At 35.9% G+C, this 20,118-nt stretch overlaps 2 protein-coding genes across 2 annotated transcripts; both read right to left on the bottom strand.

The window, feature by feature from the left end:
• Positions 1 to 1,728: 1,728 nt before the first annotated feature.
• On the bottom strand, positions 1,729 to 17,014 carry bms1 (BMS1 ribosome biogenesis factor). The gene is made up of 23 exons (XM_051913895.1): positions 16,835 to 17,014; positions 16,122 to 16,298; positions 15,735 to 15,925; positions 13,744 to 13,823; positions 12,757 to 12,945; positions 12,537 to 12,679; positions 12,298 to 12,419; positions 11,344 to 11,537; positions 10,972 to 11,111; positions 10,300 to 10,880; positions 9,622 to 9,723; positions 9,020 to 9,171; positions 8,845 to 8,926; positions 8,453 to 8,532; positions 8,126 to 8,344; positions 7,550 to 7,738; positions 7,203 to 7,383; positions 6,071 to 6,129; positions 5,812 to 5,934; positions 5,515 to 5,662; positions 3,729 to 3,904; positions 3,470 to 3,631; positions 1,729 to 2,663 (listed from the first exon to the last, which is right to left on the bottom strand). The coding sequence occupies exons 2-23, from the start codon at positions 16,289 to 16,291 to the stop codon at positions 2,436 to 2,438; spliced, it is 3,711 nt and encodes a 1,236-aa protein (XP_051769855.1). The 5' UTR covers positions 16,292 to 16,298; positions 16,835 to 17,014; the 3' UTR covers positions 1,729 to 2,435.
• Positions 17,015 to 17,543: 529 nt separating this feature from the next.
• mxtx2 (mix-type homeobox gene 2) lies at positions 17,544 to 19,272 on the bottom strand. Its single transcript, XM_051915708.1, has 4 exons — positions 19,263 to 19,272; positions 19,025 to 19,069; positions 18,725 to 18,897; positions 17,544 to 18,618 (listed from the first exon to the last, which is right to left on the bottom strand). Exons 1-4 carry the CDS (start codon positions 19,270 to 19,272, stop codon positions 17,914 to 17,916), a joined length of 933 nt encoding a protein of 310 aa, XP_051771668.1. The 3' UTR covers positions 17,544 to 17,913.
• Positions 19,273 to 20,118: the final 846 nt, after the last annotated feature.

Here is a 20,118-nt window from a genome sequence, read left to right on the forward strand (position 1 = left end):
TAGCTGCTGCTACAACAGCCATATTATTTATTTTGAGAAAAAAAAAAAAAAAAAAGCTGCTTTTTGGCCATGATTTGAAAATCAACTCAGGTAACTGCTCAGGTACCTTTAGAACATGTCAGTGAAGCTTGACTTCATACACTGAAAGATGAACATTGTATATACACTGAAAATATACACTGAAAAATACAGCAGTTTGCAGCAAAGTAATTCAAATTCATGGTGAGACAAAATGGGCAACCTTGGGGAAGAAAAAAAAAAAAAAAAAAAAAATCGGTATATCTAGACTTGTCAATAATAATAATAATAATAATAATAATAATAAAAGACTTACACAGACATATCTTAGGTTTTTCCAGCTTGATTAGCCTAAAGTGTTTTCAGACCCTCTCCAATCAGCTTTCCTTCAACATGGGCTACCACACAATCTCAGCCAGAAACAACAGAATAGCAACCACAACAAACAAACAAAACATATTAGGACCTATACATCTTTGGTGCTTGTCCCCTAATAACACAAATACACCATTTAGTTTGCTCAAATGGCCCAGTTTGTGTGAAAACAGTCATGTTTAAGGTACTAGGTTTATATGAAGAGGAAGTAATGATTGGGTTTTACAGTCTTTACGGTCTAGTGTTATTTTAGTACTATTAATACACTATTGTAGTATATTTTTAATATTTTGAAAGTTTTATTCAAGTTTAAATTTTAGTAATGTTATTATGCACTTGTCATTCTTATTAGTTTTTTTTATATTTTTATTTTACTTCAATTCATTTTCATTTTTAGTGTAACAAAATAATTTTAGTCAACAGTAACAGCACTGCCACAGGCATCAAATCTTCAGACATCCATAGTTTTGTTTTAGCACTTGGTGATGCTAGTGTAAGTAACTACATATCCACAAGCAAAATTGTATAGTACGCTTCATTTTCTGAGTTATGTCCGTGAAATAGTGTATTCTTATAATTACAGAGATTCTGATAAGAGACATATTTTCCAGTGTTTTCTGTGCAGCTGTTCACAGAGACCGCCATTATTTCAATTAATTCCTCCATGATAGTCTATAATTACTGTATAATCCATTTTAGATAAACCCGCCCTAAACAGAATACAAGTCAATATGCCAAAGGTCTGGCTGGAGCGTGCGACTACTCGCCAGCTGATTCAAACAAACCGTGCTGTTAATTGCTACCGAATAGAGACGGGTTCAGGACAGACTTGTATTAGTCCTGAGAGACACTCGGTTTTGCAGGACCATCTCAGTGATGTTCTCTTCCTCTAAAGACACCAAAACACCTCACACGCTTAATTACCACCATCAATAAATCTCAATCACACATATGGAGACACTCCCCGCACTATTGAACATCTGTCCATACAATCCCTGATGCTGACAAATTGCAGTACAGTTGCTATTCATAGGCTTTTCATCAACCTGCCGTTTTGCTTTGTGAAAAAACAAAAACAACAACATGGAATCTGGAAACTGCTCAGCAGCAGGCAGCGGATTATGTCTGACAAAAACAAAAACGGACAAAAAGCACACCAACTCACTAATAATGGCTAAAAAAACCAAGGCTGTCGCTTAAAATCAGAGCCTGCAGGATAAAATTTAAGGGCCAATGAGTAGGCTATAACAAAGAACGTTAGTGGGCACTCCATCCCCTGCTCAAGAATTCATTACAAGCTGATTTCAATGAATTATGACAAGCATCAAGCAAACATAATTTCCTTACCATTTTTTCCCATCAATTTTTATTGGAAACAAGTATAATAAAACAAATATAAGCGGTTTCATGTGACTGTGGTAAATATCTGTAAGAAATGGCTTGTTGATGCACTGTGGATCTTTTTGGTAGCACTTTTTAAAAAAGATTCAATTTATTAACATTAGTGAATGCAATAGCAAATGTGAATTTACAATGAACCATAATTTTAAAGCATTTACTGATGTAGTTAATTTATAAATACACTAATACATTTTGTACAAAGTTGTACAAATTAACTTCTGTTAATGTATTATGAATAAACAAGAATAAAAAATATATTTATGAATTAACCTAGATTAATAAATGCTGTAAAAATGTTCACTGTTAGTTATACCTAATGTTTGAACTAATGTTAAAATTTGAACCTTATTGTAAAGAGTTACCTTTTTTATAGAAAATCCTTTTAGATTCACTTAAAGTAAACCAGGCAGTTCTATTGTTCTTGTTTATGGTGAGATTGTATCATTTAGACTTCAACAATACCCATATTCAGGTCTCATGCAGTGCCATCATCTCAACTCTTACACCAGCTTAGAAACATCAGCTGGTGTGAGAATCGAATTATGTCGCATTCCAAACTGTCTCATTAAGAGCGTAACAGACCCTGATCCGATGGGCCTGGAGTCACAGTCTAACAGAATCAGGTGCGAGTTGAAGTAGACTCAATTGTCCTTGGAAGCTCCCTTCAGGCTGGATTTGAGTTTCTTCTTCTCTTTTTGTCCCATTGCACGGAAGGTCTTCTTTCTCTCCTCTTTCAACCTTTTCAGCCTCTCTGCATCCTGTTTCTCTTTCTGCTTCAGGAATTCACTGTGCTTGGCTTTCTGTTCTGCTTTCGCCTTATTATTCTTGTATGCGTAGACTGAGCTCAGAGCTTCAAGCAATGCTGCCACCTGGTGGAAAAGGTTAAAAAGTTTTTATTAATAAGCTGAGACATGAGCCCTGAAGGGTAAAACAACATATCAGGGTCCTCAAAAGCACCTGGACACTTAAAAATAAGTCACTCTTAACAAAACAAACTTCACTGCATTAGAAAACAAAATATCAAACCAGGAAAACATAATGTTGGACCTTTGATCTCAACTACCTTCACTTTTTTAACCACAGATGTGATCACTATTACAGAGGCCTTGAACCAGAAGGCCAGAATCCTCACAAAAAGACAGCAGGTTGCATTGAGAGTGACCAAAGAATTGGAAAATTATGGGCTCTTAACCTTGTGTTCCTTTGAGCGACTTGTCCAAGTAATTACTGTTTTGTAACTGAATAAAACCTTTTACTTGTAAGAATTAATACACCAACCTCTAAAAGAATGATTAAAAAAAGTCTTGCAGATTAAATGATGGCGATGATTAAAAACTCTTTATTACTTTCTCACGTCAATGCCTACCATATCTTGGAACAAGGCGTAGAAGAAGAAATTGATTAAAAATGTAACCCCCTGTGTCATCTTTTAGACAAGAGGATTTCAAATGGGATTGGTAAAGAAATTGGCCAGCAAGCTGTCTTGGTATTTGCCAGGGACACGGATTAAAGAAATATGATATTTCGCAGCCAACACTCTGGAGGTTTTCTTGGTGGATTAACTTTAGACTAATAGTGGATATTAAAACCGTCTTAGTATAATGACAGTAAAAAAAGCTCACAAAGGCATGACATATGTAAAACAGAGATGGACGAGTCAGACAGCTCTCCAGACCTTTTTCTCATGGGGCTCTCGTATGATAGCCGGTCTCTGCAGGTCCCGTGGGGTTTTGCCTTTGCTCTGCCTCTGTTTGGGTTTGCTCTTGAAGGGGAGGGCCTTCTGCAGCTCTTTGGGAATGTGGAGCGGGTTGAAGTGTCGAACTTGCCTCTCAACCGGCTGTGGGGATTAAAGGACAAGGTTGAAGATGAAGAGGACAACAGCGAACAATAATAACAACTAACTGGTGACTTAACATTTCTGGAAGAGGGCTTACCTTGTACAGAGAGTCCTGGTTGGGTTTATTGCGGATTCCCAGATCGTGTTTAAGCTGTCCAAGGGTCCTCATACCTGCCCATGTGTCCTTTTGTCCAACCGGCATTAGTAGAGATGTCACTGGATTATATAGCTGAGGAACAGAGACCGGATACCAGGAGCGCAGAAACACAATATCTAAAAACACACATTCATATAAAATATAAGACTGCACTATTTGATTATAAAATAATTGCAACAATTGTTTTTTAACTACTATTATAAAATATTATTGTAAATATTATGTAATTATAATATATATATTATATATATATATATATATATATACACACACGTTTTGAATTGCAAATGTAATAAACATTTAACATCTTACATTGCTGGTGCCATTAGTTAAAAGAATAAAAAAGGCATTGAGTCATTGAACCAGTGGATTTCTGTTCCACTTTCCCTTATTTTTTTATTTTGTAATATTATATGCACTGCAATTTTAAAGATTTTGGGTCAGTAAGATTTTTTTTTTTTTTTTTTTTATAAATACTTTTATTAATTTGATCAAAAGTGACAGAAAAAAAAAAAACATGTTAAAATGTTACAAAAGATTTCCATTTCAATTAAATGCTGTTCTTTTGAACTTTCCCATTCATCAAAGAATCCTGAAAGAAAAATGTATTACCATTTCAACCATATTAAGCAGAACAACCGTTTATTATTACTGATAATAAGAAATGTTTTTTGAGCACCAAATCAGCACTGACTTCTTAAGGATCATGTGACACTGAACACTGGAGAAATGGCTGCTGAAAATTCAGCTCCATCACAGGAATTACATTTTAGAATATATCAAAATAGAACACAGTTCTTCTTTTTTTTTTATGTAATATTTCACAATATTACTGTTTTACTGTATTTTTGATCAAATAAATGCAGCCTTGGTAAGAATAAGAGAACTATTTAAAAAACATTTAAATCTTACCAAACAAAAACTTTTAAACAATGTTATATTAGACTATTTTAATATAATAATAATAATAATAAAATTATTATTATGAATAAACTATTGTTGTTATTATTAATTATTAGTAGTAGTAGTATTAGTAAACATACAAAAAAATTATATATTTCTTGTTGGGAAACTGAAGAAAAATATTTCTGTGTAGCTGAAGGTTTTTTTTTTTTATTGCATTCCTTTTCTGTGACCTGGTGTCATGTTATTAGATTTGTATAATTCTTTGTAGCAGCCAAAATGTCTGGAATTATGCAAAGTGAGTATTTTGCCTGTGCTTGGAGTAAACTATGTGTAGCAGAATACATACACCACAGAATCATGCACCTTCACTTTGAAACAGTGCATGCATACTTTTTTTTCATATTTTAATTAAATCACAGCCTTGTGTGTTTTAATAATCACACAAGGCCATAACGTGATTCTGTTTTATTATTCCGATTAATTTCGCATCCCTAATATAAACAATCATCATCTAATAAAAGATGCAGTAGACCTAATAAGCCTCGAATCCGCAAACTGCCTCACTGCAAGATTTTCCACATGCCCGTCTCTCCAGAGAGGAGCATAATAATCAGCAATAATACCCTCCATTTTAACAAGGTGGTTGTTTATGTACAACAGAGCTTCTTGGGAGTCATTACATTTGTAGACTTTCTGATAAATAAAGCATATTGAAGTCCCTAAGCACAGCTCATTATATAAAAATACAAATAAATAAATACTGTGATAAAAAACTGAGGCAACAAAAATATTTATAAACAGAGAAATAAGTCTGACTCACCACTCATCAGTAGTCTGTCCTCAAACGTGGCTCTTAAGGCGCCTGGCGGGGTGCGCAAGGCTTTCTTTATCTGCCCTTTAATGCCACTGACTGTGCGGATGGACGCGCCCTCAAACTTCGCAACCTCCAGGACGGTGTTAAACATTCCCTTAGAGTCCGAAAAAAGACAGAATGTTATAACCAAAGATGAGAGGGTCCAATTATTCTGAGAGAGGATGAGGAGTATATTATTATAGTTCCCTGGTGTGCTGTGCCGCTACGCTACGGAGAAACCCCTGACTCTGCAGGACTCCCTACCTGGATAAAGCAGGTGTTCTTAAAGATTTTATAAGGGTATCCAATCAGTTTGAGTTTCTTCACAATAGTAACAGATTTGTCCAGGTCCAGAACCACTCCTGTGGCAGCAATGCGGAAACTGGCCTGAGGGGAAATAAGATAGGATGAGTCCAAGAGAAAAGGGAAGCCTTTCATCTGGCTGTGGTTGTTGAACTGGGGACTCGAACTGAAGCTGTGACCCAGGCTGCTCCTGTGCAACCATCATATGCTGGTGTCTTACCTTAATACCTCCAACCGTCTGCACAGCCAGGAAGCCTGTACCCTGGGGTGTTATAGGTCCTGGAGAAGAGAAGAAAGAAAGAGTGGAATGTGCATGAGATGACAAGAAAGAGAAGTGAGAGACAGAGTAGAGCTTCACAACTAATTGTATTAATGAACTGTCAAGCAAGCTTGAGCCGAACTGCTCAAGAATTTTAGCCCGGGTGAATCTTGACATTGCCATCCTGGAATATGGCCATGATGTGTCTTCCTACATGGTTGTTTAAGAAATGAAAAGCTACACACTAAAAGAACCGTTGCCAAACGTATAACATGCTAGAAACATGCTAATAAACACTGCAATAATGATCCATTCATAGATTTATGAAGTAGAAGTATTTGCCAATTAAAATCCAAACAGGAGCTATATATATATATATATATTTTTTTTTATATATACACACACACACACACACACACGTACACATATACATACATACATATATATATATATATATATATATATATATATATATAAAATCTTATAATTCCTATTATTATTATTATTATGGATGCACCAATATTAAAATTCTTGGCAACACTATTTTAAGGCGACATAGTTATTACTACATGTCGATACTATAGTAATAACAGTAAATTATGCATAATTACAAGTAACTAACCCTAAACCAAACCCCAACCCTAACTCTATATTAAGTACATGTAGTTAATTAACATTACTTAGTACTTATTTGAGTAAGTAAAATTTAACTATGTCATTGTCAAATTTAACTATAAATCATTATATGGTTAATAATCTATAAATAGTCAATAATAACATTATATACTATTTATAATTACATAGAAAATAAATTATATTATATTTATAAATTTAATGGATTTTTTTTTAACAATCCTTTCAAATATTGCAAGTGAACTTTAGGCATCACATTTTAATGTACAGTATGAAAACATTCATTTAGACATTTTCTAAAGACTACATTTTTTAGTTATAAAATTTATATTAGTGTTTTTAAATTTTAACTTTAAGTGAGCGTTAGATGGTGGGAAATGTAATCTAAATGTAGAAATAGGGAAAATGAGCATGTTACATTTCCAATATCGGAGAGGTGTGTGTACGGTTTGTCTCTCACCCCAGATGGTGGCACCGCAGTGCATGTGTTCAGGTGTGTATTTGAGCAGGCGGTGACGCCCGTTATGGTCCTCGATGTAGTAGAGGGGGATGGTCTGAAAGCGCCTCCAGCCCAAAGACAGGATAAGAGGGTCACGGGTTTTCAAGATACGATTGTGCCAGCGGTGTTTCTTCAGACGCATCTGTGTGGAGGAGATAAAGAAAAGACCAGAATTTTTTTAGCAAGTCCTGCCTTGTAATGACATTTGGTTCGGAGTCACAAGTGTCCTTTACTTTATTCACAAGGTTATCAACTAAACTAGAAGTTGTAAAATATACAATTGTCCAAATAAGTCCTTATAGGCTTACCTGCAAGTAGCCTACATTGCCCTCACTCGCTCCCAAACCGCCAAGGATGATGGGATAGTGGGGGTCAAAGTTGGTGACGAATTCACAAGGTAAAGCAGGGATCTCAACACGCACGTACATGCCTGGCCTGAAGCCCTCATACTGAACTCGAACTTCATCCTCCATGTCTTCGAACTCTTGCCTGTTCAGCTACAACATGAAGGGAAGAGTTGGTATAAATTAAATTCTCAATTAGAAGGATAGTTCGCACAAAAATTAAAATCATTTACTAATCTGTATGACTTTCTTTCTTCTGTGGAGCACAAAAGAAAACTTTTTGAAGAATGTTTCAACTGTTTTTGTCCATACAGTGAAAGTCAATGAGATACAAAACATCACTGGACCCTACTGACTCTCATTGTATAGGCAAAAAAAAAAAAAAACCCCGGGACATTTTACAAAATATCTTCTTTTGTGTTCCACAGAAACAAATAAATGCATACAGTTTGTAACACTGGAACAAAAAAATTGTTACACTTATTCTTGCTCTCCTCTACTAGGAGTCTGACCGTTACTGACTAAACTATGACCTCTGACCTCAGCCTGTTTCTGCATCTCCTCCTTCAGGTCATCAAAGTATGTGGCGTCGCCATCATCATATTGTGCATTGAACCTCTCCTTCAACCGCCTCTTCTTTTCCAAACGCTTGTTCTTTTGAACTTCATCATCATCAAGTTTCACTTGGGGAGCCTCCTCTTCTTCATCATCATCATCATCATCATCATCGCCATCATTCTTTTCATCATCATTCCCTCCCTGTGTTTAAATAAAAAATAAAAAAAAACAGGCAATAAATAAAGCACCACAAAAACACGTCAAATGCAATCAGAAGATAATTCTCTAAAACTAGTTTGATTTTAATACCTCAGCTTGGTCTTTATTCCCAGCCTTTGCTTTGTGAACTTCTCCTGTTTCCAAATCTTCAAAATCTCCGTAGAGTTCATCTAGAAAGATGAGAGGGATGAAATAAATGCTATAATATGGATGTCACAGTACCAAAATGTCAGTAGTCAATATCAAAATCAGTGAAATTTCATGTTTGATACCAATTCTAACATGGGCAAAGACAATAAAATTGAATTGCACTCAATTACTTAAAAAGCTGCATTAATATAAATAATAAATTTTAAAAAGTTTCTTGTTCAATTCTAGAGGACTAACAAAACAAATATTATTGTTATTAATATTAATAGCATACTAAACAGCGGCAAGAATCATCAGCTGCTGATGACGTCTGGTTCATTTGGTTTTCTTACCATCTTCCTTAAGCAGTGTTGTAGCATCTTTATCCTCCTCCCATTTTCCAGTCACAAAACAGTCCCTGATAGAGGCTAGCATCTGAAAACACACAATTTTTAAGAAAACACAACATGGACAACAAACGACATATTTACACGTATATGCAAATGTGTTTTTTTTTATTCCTCTCACCTCTACCTGATCCCAGTCATGGCTGCTGTCTGGCTGAAAGCGAGAGCAGTCCATCGCATCTCCTCGTATTTTCTTACTCTTCTCTGGTCGGCTGACTTTAAATAAACCACCCAGCTCTTCATCATTAGAATCCTCCTCTTCCTCCTCTGCCACTGGGAAACAAACAAATATCAGATGCATTATAGGTTGGATGCACTAACAGTTCATAAGCTTTATGAAAATTAATGTTTATCCTTATGATGCAGCTTATTTTCAGTAAGTGAATTAAATGTCACTCCTTATACATATCATCATCATTCCCTTCATGCGTAAATATTAAATAAGTAATAAATAAATTATGGCTTCAGATTCAGAAGACTTGGTATTCAGCAGCACACAGGTCACATGGAATAATTTTACAGTGCTTTTACCCTTTTTTGCAGTTTGACAGACATCACTAGAAATATTCATTGTTTGGAAACAAGCTGATTGAATGGTCTTCAAAATTTCTAATTTGTTTCACTAAAATAGCCAACAGGTTGGAATTGCATGAGGGGAAGTAAATAATGTCAGGTTTTTAATTTTAATCAGCTAGATGTTCAGAGACTCTTCCTTGTCCTCACCTGTGCCGTACACTAGCTTGCGAAGGTTTGGAGCTGCACGCTGTTGTCTTAAATATGCCTCTGTTGCTTTCTCGGCCAAACCTTCCTTCCACCGTAGTGCTCCTTCAACATAATCAAAATACATTCAAATAGGGCTTTCAGAGCATTAAAATTCAATAATAATAATAAAACAGGCACAAAGGGGAGTATGGGGGGAAATTAGTAAAGCCAGCTTAGGCTATTACAAAGTGAACACACAGAATTCCTAAATCTGAGAAAGAAAAAAAAAAATTAAGATTATTTGAAAACAAATAATAAAGACAGGGTTTAGATTAAGCCAGGATTAGGCCTTAGTTCAATTAGGACATTTAAGTAGCTTTTATAAACATGCCTTAGAGAAAAAAAAAACATTACTGGTGTGTATTTTGAAACAAAACAATGGCACTGACATATTTTAAGATATTTTAAGTTGCTTTCAGTTAAAACGTTCATTTTAGTCTGGGTCTAGGCTTAAGCCTTGTCTGTGAAACCGGGGAAAATCTGATTATGTTGGGATTATTTGGGAGAATTTAATTGTTTACAGTTTCTGAGCAATGTACATTTTAGAAAAAAGTTTTTATTGATAAAATTAGGCACAAAATTGTGTCCTTTTTGAGCTTGTAAACACTTAGAAATTGGAATTAATGGAAGACAAAGTACCTGCAGTTTCATAACCCATCTCTGCATCCTCTGTGTCTATCTCTTCTTCCTCTGGATGCTTGGAGGACATCTTTGATTTTACATTTTCATCTCCATCTTCTTCATCTTCATCCTCATCCTCATCATCTTCCTCTGAGCAGAGACCAGAGTCTGGACCTGAGCTTTTTTTTGCAGGCTCCCCTTTTTCCATCTCCTCATCATCCTCATCATCATCTTCTTCACTTTCATCTTCTTCAGTTTCCTCTCCTTCACTCTTTTCCAGTTCATCATCACTATCAGCAAATGCAGGCATCTCTGCAAGCTCATCAACTTTCTGTTTCTTCACAGGAGGACCTGCCGCCTCCATTGATTTCTTATCTTGCTTTTTCAGTGTTGCCACCCCCTGTTCATTTTCCTCATCCTCTTCTTCTTCATCATCCTCCTCTTCATCACTCTCTTCCTCCTCTTCACTCTCTTCCTCCTCATCACCATCATCATCATCATCATCATCATCATCATCATCTTCATCAGCAAAGACAGCTCTCCTCCTCTCTCTCTGTGCTTTTTCATCCCATTCAAGGCTTTCCATAGGGTTTTGTTTCCTGTTGATTAATTCATATGCATGCATATGAAAATGTTATCACCCATGTTTGCATTACAATAATATAATCTGAGTTATTTAACAAATCTTACCCATTTTCCTGCACCTCCTCCGTTGTCAGTGCAGCAGTTCCTGTGAACAGTGACACTTTGCTGGCAGCCATTTTTGCATCCAAAGTGGCTTGTGTTCCAATAAGAGACTGAACGAGTTCAGTGGTGGGCCGCACCTCCTCCTGGGACAAACATTTCTCACACCATTAAAACACTTGATATCCATCAGATCACAAATCATCTTTAAAACCTCAAGGTCATATTCGCTGATGGAACAAAATTGAGTGTAAAAAGTGTTATTACTTGGTGTAATAAGCTGTGACTGCCCTGTAAACTGCAGACATTATTGCGTCTGGTATTAAATCAACTGTAGGTAATGCTGTCATGGGGAACGTGCTGAGACTGAAATCTGACCTGCTGCTGTTTGGCATGTCCAGAGGGCATATCGATGTAGACTGCATCCTTATCATACACCAATCCACCTACGCCGGCCATGGGGGCGTACAATAATCGTTCCTTTACATTCAGTGCTCTCTTCTTAATCACCTCTGGAAGAGGGCATGGGTCTGGCAGGAAGCTAACATCCGCCACAGAGAAGTCCCCCACACCTGTAGAGGGAGTTATATGACATTTATCAGTAGTTCTCAACCACATAATCATGCATAGTTAACAGAGCAAAATAAATTCTTCTGTTTGGGGTCAGGTCAGGATTTTTTAATGAACAGATTCAAAAGTAAATTTAAAATAGAAATCTTTTGAAACAATGTAAAAGTTTTTACTGTCACTTTTGATCAATTTAATGCGTCACTGATGAATAAAAGTATTATTATTTTATTTTTTTTTTTTCAATTAAAATCTTTCTACTCTGAACTTTTGAATGGTAGTGTAGGTGTATCAACTTTTAAAAGAGTAGACAAAAATGGGTTTCCATAGTCTATATTTTACTGCTGACATCAAAAATGCTGAGTGTCCAATCAAACTTCTGGTGCAAATTCATCTGTCAGTTGCTTAAAGCCAAATTAACCAGATGCCAACATGGACAGGTTTGTGTGACTTGTCCATATCCTTAAAAACCATGAACAAAACTATGTGAAGTAAAAAGAAATATGACCCAAATTACATTAAATGCAGGTTCACTTGCAGCAAACTGTTTTGTTGACCACAGTGTGGTTTGTGCAGAAAATTACTGGCTGACAAGAGCATAAAATAGTCCAAATTCAATTTTGTAAAAAGAAAATACTGGGTTGATACATGTACAATGTATAATCTGATTCCTGAAGCAAAACCTGTTTAAAAAAAAAAAAAAAAAAAAAAATAAAAAAAACTGAATATCTGTAAAGAATATTGCAAATATTAATGATAACTCACCAGGAATGTGGACCTGACATTTATTCTTCAAAAATGTCCCACGCAGGTAGCCGTACAGAGAGACAGTTCTGTCACATTTGGGATTTAACCTTATAGCCTCAGGATCAGTAAGATCCTCCATACTGTCCAGGAAAAAAAAAAAAAAGAAAAAAAAGAAAGAAAATCATTGCCTGTTATAAAAGGCAGCATATGCTTAGAAAGATCATGAATCAAAGAAACGTTTCCTTCAGGTCACTCACCGGTCAGCCAACACATAGGGGTGAGAAGTCTGCCAGACAAGAGGCCTGAACTTCATGACTGAGATGAACCGCCCAAGGTTCTTTACTTCCTGTATCTGGTACTCTCCATACACCATTCCAGACAGGTAAAAGAGCTTGGCACCCTGCAAGATTTTTATGTTCAGACACTAAACAGTTCACTTTAAAGATATGTCAGTTATATGCCGGGTTGTTGACGTACCTGGAAAACTTCAGTCCAGAATCTGTGTTTGAGGCGTTTTTTTGTTTTTCGTAGTGTCTTGTTGTTCTTGAAAGTGTCCAAATGTGTGAGGACCCCCATGACCCGAGGGAAGCCATGAACTTGGCAAATATTCAGGAACTCAAAGGTCTCCATTTCAAAGCCAAAACTTGCATCTATCAGCATCAGAACCTAACAAATTCAAAACATAAGTGCTGCCTTACTGGAAAACAATGTTAATACAACGGAGTAATAATACTGTCTACTAGTCAAATAAAACTAGTAGACTATTTTTAAAAATAACTACTTTTTAATTTAACTTTTGTGGCTACTAGTTATCTAAGTTAGTACATGTACACTACCTTTCAAACTTTACAAAAAAAAAAAAAAAATTTATTCAACAAAGATGCATTAAATTAGTCAAAAGTGACAGTAAAGACATTTATGTTACAAATGATTCCTATTTAAAACAAATGTTATTCTTTTGAACTTTCTATTCAACAAAGAATCATGAAAAAAGTAACATGGTATTTACAAAAATATTAAGCAGCACAGCTGTTTTCAACATTGATAAATGTTTCTTGAGCAGCAAATCAGCATATTAGAATGATTTCTGAAGGATCATGTGACAATGAAGACTGGAGTAATGATGCTGAAAATTTAGCTCTGCAATCACAGGAATAAATCCTATTTTAAAATATACTGAAATAGAAAACAGTCATTTTAAACTAATAATATTACACAATATTACTGTTTTTTTGGTGTTTGTTTCAAATAAATCCAGCCTTGGTGAGCATAAGAGACTTCTATCAAAAAACTTTTAAAAAATCTTATAAACATCAAAATTTAGATCAGCAGAGTAGGGGGGCACAACACATTTGCAAGGCAAAACAAGGCATGTTTTTTTTTTCTCATAGTAAGTTATAATTTAATACACTTATGAATTGCTTTCATAAGTCAGCTTTACTGATGATGCAGGCTTGCACTCACCAAGTCAGCAACCTTTGCCAAATCAATCATGGTGTTGATGTCATTGTTGCACTCAATGAAGGTCAGGCGACGTTTCTTTCCTACAAACATTTACAAGAAAAAAAAAAAAAAAAAAAAGTCACCTCACAGCTTATTGTTTCTGTCTGACAAAGCCAGTATGCTGTTGCTCCCAATAATGTCAGTTTTAATCTTACCAAAAATGTGACACGTTATTTTTGACATTTGACACCCAAGGCGGATGTTAATACCAGGAGTAAATGGGAGCTATTTTACATGTTTTTATATACAGGTGCTGGTCATATAATTAGAATATCATCAAAAAGTTGATTTATTTCACTAATTCCATTCAAAAAGTGAAACTTGTATATTATATTCATTCATTACACACAGACTGATATATTTCAAATGTTTATTTCTTTTAATTTTGATGATTATAACTGACAACTAAGGAAAATCCCAAATTTAGTATCTCAGAAAATTAGAATATTGTGAAAAAGGTGCAATATTGAAGACACCTGGTGCCACACTCTAATCAGCTAATTAACTCAAAACACCTGCAAAGGCCTTTAAATGGTCTCTCAGTCTAGTTCTGTAGGCTACACAATCATGGGTAAGACTGCTGACTTGACAGTTGTCCAAAAAGATGACCATTGACACATTTCACAAGGAGGGCAAGACACAAAAGTTCATTGCAAAAGAGGCTGGCTGTTCACAGAGCTCTGTGTCCAAGCACATTAATAGAGAGGCGAAGGGAAGGAAAAGATGTGGTAGAAAAAAAGTGTACAAGCAATAGGGATAACCGCACCCTGGAGAGGATTGTGAAACAAAACCCATTCAAAAATGTGGGGGAGATTCACAAAGAGTGGACTGCAGCTGGAGTCAGTGCTTCAAGAACCACTACGCACAGACGTATGCAAGACATGGGTTTCAGCTGTCGCATTCCTTGTGTCAAGCCACTCTTGAACAACAGACAGCGTCAGAAGCGTCTCGCCTGGGCTAAAGACGAAAAGGACTGGACTGCTGCTGAGTGGTCCAAAGTTATGTTCTCTGATGAAAGAAGTAAATTTTGCATTTCCTTTGGAAATCAGGGTCCCAGAGTCTGGAGGAAGAGAGGAGAGGCACACAATCCACGTTGCTTGAGGTCCAGTGTAAAGTTTCCACAGTCAGTGATGGTTTGGGGTGCCATGTCATCTGCTGGTGTTGGTCCACTGTGTTTTCTGAGGTCCAAGGTCAACGCAGCTGTATACCAGGAAGTTTTAGAGCACTTCATGCTTCCTGCTGCTGACCAACTTTATGAAGATGCAGATTTCATTTTCCAACAGGACTTGGCACCTGCACACAGTGCCAAAGCTACCAGTACCTGGTTTAAGGACCATGGTATCTCTGTTCTTAATTGGCCAGCAAACTCACCTGACCTTAACCCCATAGAAAATCTATGGGGTATTGTGAAGAGGAAGATGCGATATGCCAGACCCAACAATGCAGAAGAGCTGAAGGCCACTATCAGAGCAACCTGGGCTCTTATAACACCTGAGCAGTGCCACAGACTGATCGACTCCATGCCACGCCGCATTGCTGCAGTAATTCAGGCAAAAGTATTGAGTGCTGTACATGCTCATACTTTTCATGTTCATACTTTTCAGTTGGCCAAGATTTCTAAAAATCCTTTCTTTGTATTGGTCTTAAGTAACATTCTAATTTTCTGAGATACTGAATTTGGGATTTTCCTTAGTTTTCAGTTATAATCATCAAAATTAAAAGAAATAAACATTTGAAATATATCCGTCTGTGTGTAATGAATGAATATAATATACAAGTTTCACTTTTTGAATAGAATTAGTGAAATAAATCAACTTTTTGATAATATTCTAATTATATGACCAGCACCTGTGTATATGTATATATATATATATATAATATATATATATATATATATATATATATATATAATGTATATATATATATATATGTGTGTGTATTAAAAAACTGACCAGATACTATAGTCACAGGTCCACAGATGTCAGAAAGCTTTTGCCGTGTGAAGCTTTTGATCAAGCATCGTATGAGGGTGCTTTTGCCCACTTTTGGAGGTCCCATCACCACTATAACAATAGGCGGGGGCTCCAGGGGGGTCCGGTCTACCAGGGGAATGTGATGTTTCTTTGTTTTAATATCCTGAGTCCTACAAAACAATGTTAAGAGATTAAAAGCAATGAAAGGACAACTAATTTTACTTAAATTATAAAAAGTGAAAGTTATTGGAATAAAGGGAATGGCATGGGAATAATCTGAAACTATTATACTCATTAATAAGATAAAGTAAGTAGAAAAATCAGTGGAAGATGGGTAATGTTGAATGAAGGTTTCTGAGCACTGACCTATGGAAGGTTTTTGCCATGCGAACAGCTGACTTAACACTGAACGCTCGTGGGTTCCTCTTGCGCTCATCCTGTTCTTGTTCAGTGCCATGCTCCTTCTTTCTGTTCTTCTTCTGTGCTTTGGGCCCACTATGCTTATGCTGGTGCCGCTTCTGTTCTTTCTTCTCCATCTTTGCTCTTCAGGAAATAAGACAGGTTATCAGCAATGATCTTTATTTGACTTCATAGAGTGATGTAGATGTCTCCCATCCAGGTACTGACTAGGCTAAACCCTGCTTAACTTTAGTGGGAAGCCAGGCAAGAGCTGCAGTGTGACAGCTGCTGTTTTTACATTGCATATTGATATTCTCCTGCATCAATTTAAAGTCTGACAAGTCATAAAGGCAAACCATACCTATTGAACATCCAGCATCAATATGACATTACCTCCTAAGCATTCCAGTAACACAATGGTTGTGAATATTACACTGGCTTTAAAGACAGAATAAATTACACAATGTGTTTCTACAGCCACATGCACTGGTAATCTTCAAACAACTAGCAATTACAAAAAAACGTGCATGAACAACGTACAGAATACGACTTGGACTAACTGGTTATCTATTATATTCTATTTTCAGGTATTTTACGCTCGAACAATTGAGGAATAAATACGTTTGTCTTTAAATCAACATCAATGCAGTCACTTTTAACCATGGGAAATATAAGCTCACCTTTCTGTGGTTACAGTTTATTTCAATCCGCTCCGCATATGATCTCAGAATTCAAAATGTTAACTCATGTTATCACATCAAGCGCACAACGTGAATCTCTCCACTGTTTACACGTGTGCTGCACTTCCGGTTAGAGGCGGAAGTGGTTACGTTCGACAGAGTCTGTCGTGTTAAACAGGACCCTGGAAAGAACGATCCTGTCACACGTTCCGCATACAAAAGACTTTTCCTGAATGCTGATTTTATGGTGCTGGAAAAACTGAATGTTAGAACAAGTTGTTTAGCAAACCATAAACTCGTTAAATGTGCATGCGGTCTTTGAGGTAAAATGGAAATGTCGAATAGTGGTGGGAGATGCATTAAATGAAGTCAAGAGATATTATTATTGGTTTCTCAATTAATCTTTTGAGTGAATGACTGAAATTTTTTAATGAATGTATCTTTTGAGCGAATGAAAGACTCTTTTTGCTGAAGAGAATCAAATATTCGAGTCACTGAACTGAATCAGAATCTTAACTACTAAATGTTAAGTAATCACTCTGTATGTTATCAATGTAATACGTCTGAGCATATTAGGCCTTCATTGGAGTCGAATCTAACCTTTTGACTTTTGATTCCCAATGCTTCAGAATCAATGAATTGACCCTTTTTGATGAAATATACAAAATAGTAAATAAAATTAAATGTGTAAGCAATCCAAAGACAAGAATTTATACATTTTAACATTTTATTTCAAATAAATATCCAATATTTTACAAAGTGACAGTATAGGTTGTGTGACCTTCATTAAATGTAGAAATAAATATCCCAACTGCACTGTAATACCTTAAAAAGAGCATAAAGAATAAATAAGTTACTTTTATGGTGCAACCGTAGGCTACTGTTTCCAATCTACTCCTTGGTAGAAAATTTAAATAAATAAAGTCCATTAAATAACTGTCCAATGTGGATATCTGATATTGCTCTGTAACCGGCACTTGCACAATACCACGCTTTCCATATAATACAGTTCCTTCCCCTCAAGTTAAACCTATGTTAAAACAGTGTTTGTCTCCTTTAGGTTATGGAAGTTCGCTAGATTACTGTAGATCCATCTGGCCATTGAAGTTCCACCAGGCTGGCTCCATTTTCCCAAGAACATCCTCCAGATACTGAGAGGACAGATCTGGAAGTGGGGCCACAGGCTGCTCCTCAGCGACCCTGTCCCATGGGCTTCCACAGTCAGTGTCTGGCACAGATGGAGAGCAATTTTCCAGTCCCATGTCCCAAAATGCAGAATCAGGAGAGGCAGGAGAAGTTGGAAGTGACTCAAGGCCACTAACACACCCGACTTTGGCACTTCCATGTGGATAAGGAGGTGGTGGGTAGAGGAAGAAATGACTCTCATCCTTGTAGGAATTCCCAAAACTCTGTGCTGGTAGACTCCATGTAGACTCAGGAGAGGTCTGTGTGCTTCCTCCAGAGCTCCAGCTGTCTGCCATAGCTTGTAGATCAGAGGGAAGAGAGGGAGAACAAGAGCTGGTTCCCATTAACCTGTTTTGCCGAGGCTTAATGGCAGGTGTGCTATAGTCACTTGGAGGGAAAGTAAAGTGCTGAGGAGACGTTTGAGACATCTGAATGTTGAAGGATTCCTCTTGAATGCCTCTCTGTTGGCCACTGACCCCAACGCTAGCCATGTGAGGGGGTAGAAAAGGGCTGGGCAGAGGAGAGGTGCTGTCTAGCTGAGGTGAGTTCTGATAAGCTCTGTTCTTTAGGGTTCTGGCTCTCTTGTTCTGGAACCACACCTGGAAAAAACAACATTTATGTTAGAATGTTGATATATTATACATTTTTTTAATACTTTTTAAAGTTTTTGAAAACTGTTTATTATCTGTATTGTTATTTACATACCTGAATACGTGACTCGGGTAGGCCCGTGGCTTGAGATAGACTTTCCCTGACACTAATACCAGGGTAGGGGTCCACACTGAAAGCCATTTTAAGTAGTTCCAAGTGCTCTTTGGTGAAACAGGTTCTCTTCCTGCGGCCTGCAATTTTACTGGCCTGTGAGTTTCCATCCTGAGCTGTAAGAGTAAAAAGATGTATGTTATTATAAAGGCACAAAATAAATAATTATTCCAGAGAAAGAAAAAAAAACTTAAAATCTAAAAAATAAATTAAAAATAAATGAATAAAAACAATAACACTTACCAATGCAGTCAGTCCACATGTCTTTCAAGGATGTTTTGATTATCACTTGTAGAATGTAATTCTGTAAGGACTGAGTAGGTCAAGCTGAATGCTTTCTTACTGCTCCTTGTGCTACTGACCAAGAACTGAGAGTTACCACTTTTTATACCTGCCCACCTTGGTCCAGAGGGGGCGGTCCTAACACTTGTACACTTTGAAGGTTAAGTGGGCTCTATGATCTCTAATGGGCAAGTCACACCTTCATACATGCCACACCTTAATTTACACTTCATTCATCCATCCTCTTTTATTGTTCATCACAAATACTTGAAGAATTTGCAAGTATGTCAAGACATTTGTAAGACTGTTTATATAAATATTACTTATGTTATAATACTGCTTACTACTTAAAAAAGAAATATATTTGCAGATAAATTGCCATATTTTTATAGTGATATTACATGCATTTAAATTTTCTTTTTTGTAAATAATGTAATTATACATTCAGCATGGATTTACATTTTACTTTAAAATATTACAAATATGTATATACTAATTTACATGTACTTATATGTATATACTAATTATAATTATATACTAATTAGTTTATACATTTGTTAAGTAAAATGCGTAAAAATAATAATATATAATTTACGTAAATTAGTATATACATGTACTTTATATGTATATACTAATTTACATTTATAAACATTTTACTTTATCCATTTTATTATTTGTATAACATGTTTTATTATTATTTTTAGTTATACATTATAGTAATATATTGTTACAGGATATACATAAAAATAATATAAAAGTAAATGTTCTTATGTGTTTATTTTATAATCATTAGCATATATATTCACACACACACACACACACACACAGTTATATATATATATATATATATATATATAATAAGATATAAGATAATAATATATAAAATAAGATTTTAAATTCAAATGCAGATCATGAGCTATTTTTAAGTACCATTAAAGTTTAATGTATAACCACAGTAATGTTTTTACTGAATCATTTTGAAAATGCATGTAATATTCTAAAGAAGGCTTAAGGTATTGTTTCATTACTTAATATTGATATAAATATTTATGATC

Source organism: Ctenopharyngodon idella, chromosome 12 (assembly GCF_019924925.1).
Source record: "Ctenopharyngodon idella isolate HZGC_01 chromosome 12, HZGC01, whole genome shotgun sequence".
NCBI classification, from domain to species: Eukaryota; Metazoa; Chordata; class Actinopteri; order Cypriniformes; family Xenocyprididae; genus Ctenopharyngodon; species Ctenopharyngodon idella.

Excerpts from the sequence above, each read along its gene's own strand:
- mxtx2 (XM_051915708.1), bottom strand. Across the intron at positions 18,898-19,024 it reads CATGTGGACTGACTGCATTG|CTCAGGATGGAAACTCACAG; the intron begins GTAAGTGTTATT and ends TTACTCTTACAG. Across the intron at positions 18,619-18,724 it reads TACCCGAGTCACGTATTCAG|GTGTGGTTCCAGAACAAGAG; the intron begins GTATGTAAATAA and ends TGTTTTTTCCAG.
- bms1 (XM_051913895.1), bottom strand. The coding sequence starts at position 16,291 with ATGGAGAAGAAAGAACAGAAGCGGCACCAGCATAAGCATAGTGGGCCC. Across the intron at positions 15,926-16,121 it reads ATGGCAAAAACCTTCCATAG|GACTCAGGATATTAAAACAA; the intron begins GTCAGTGCTCAG and ends ATTGTTTTGTAG. Across the intron at positions 6,130-7,202 it reads CTGCGGTGCCACCATCTGGG|GACCTATAACACCCCAGGGT; the intron begins GTGAGAGACAAA and ends TCTCTTCTCCAG.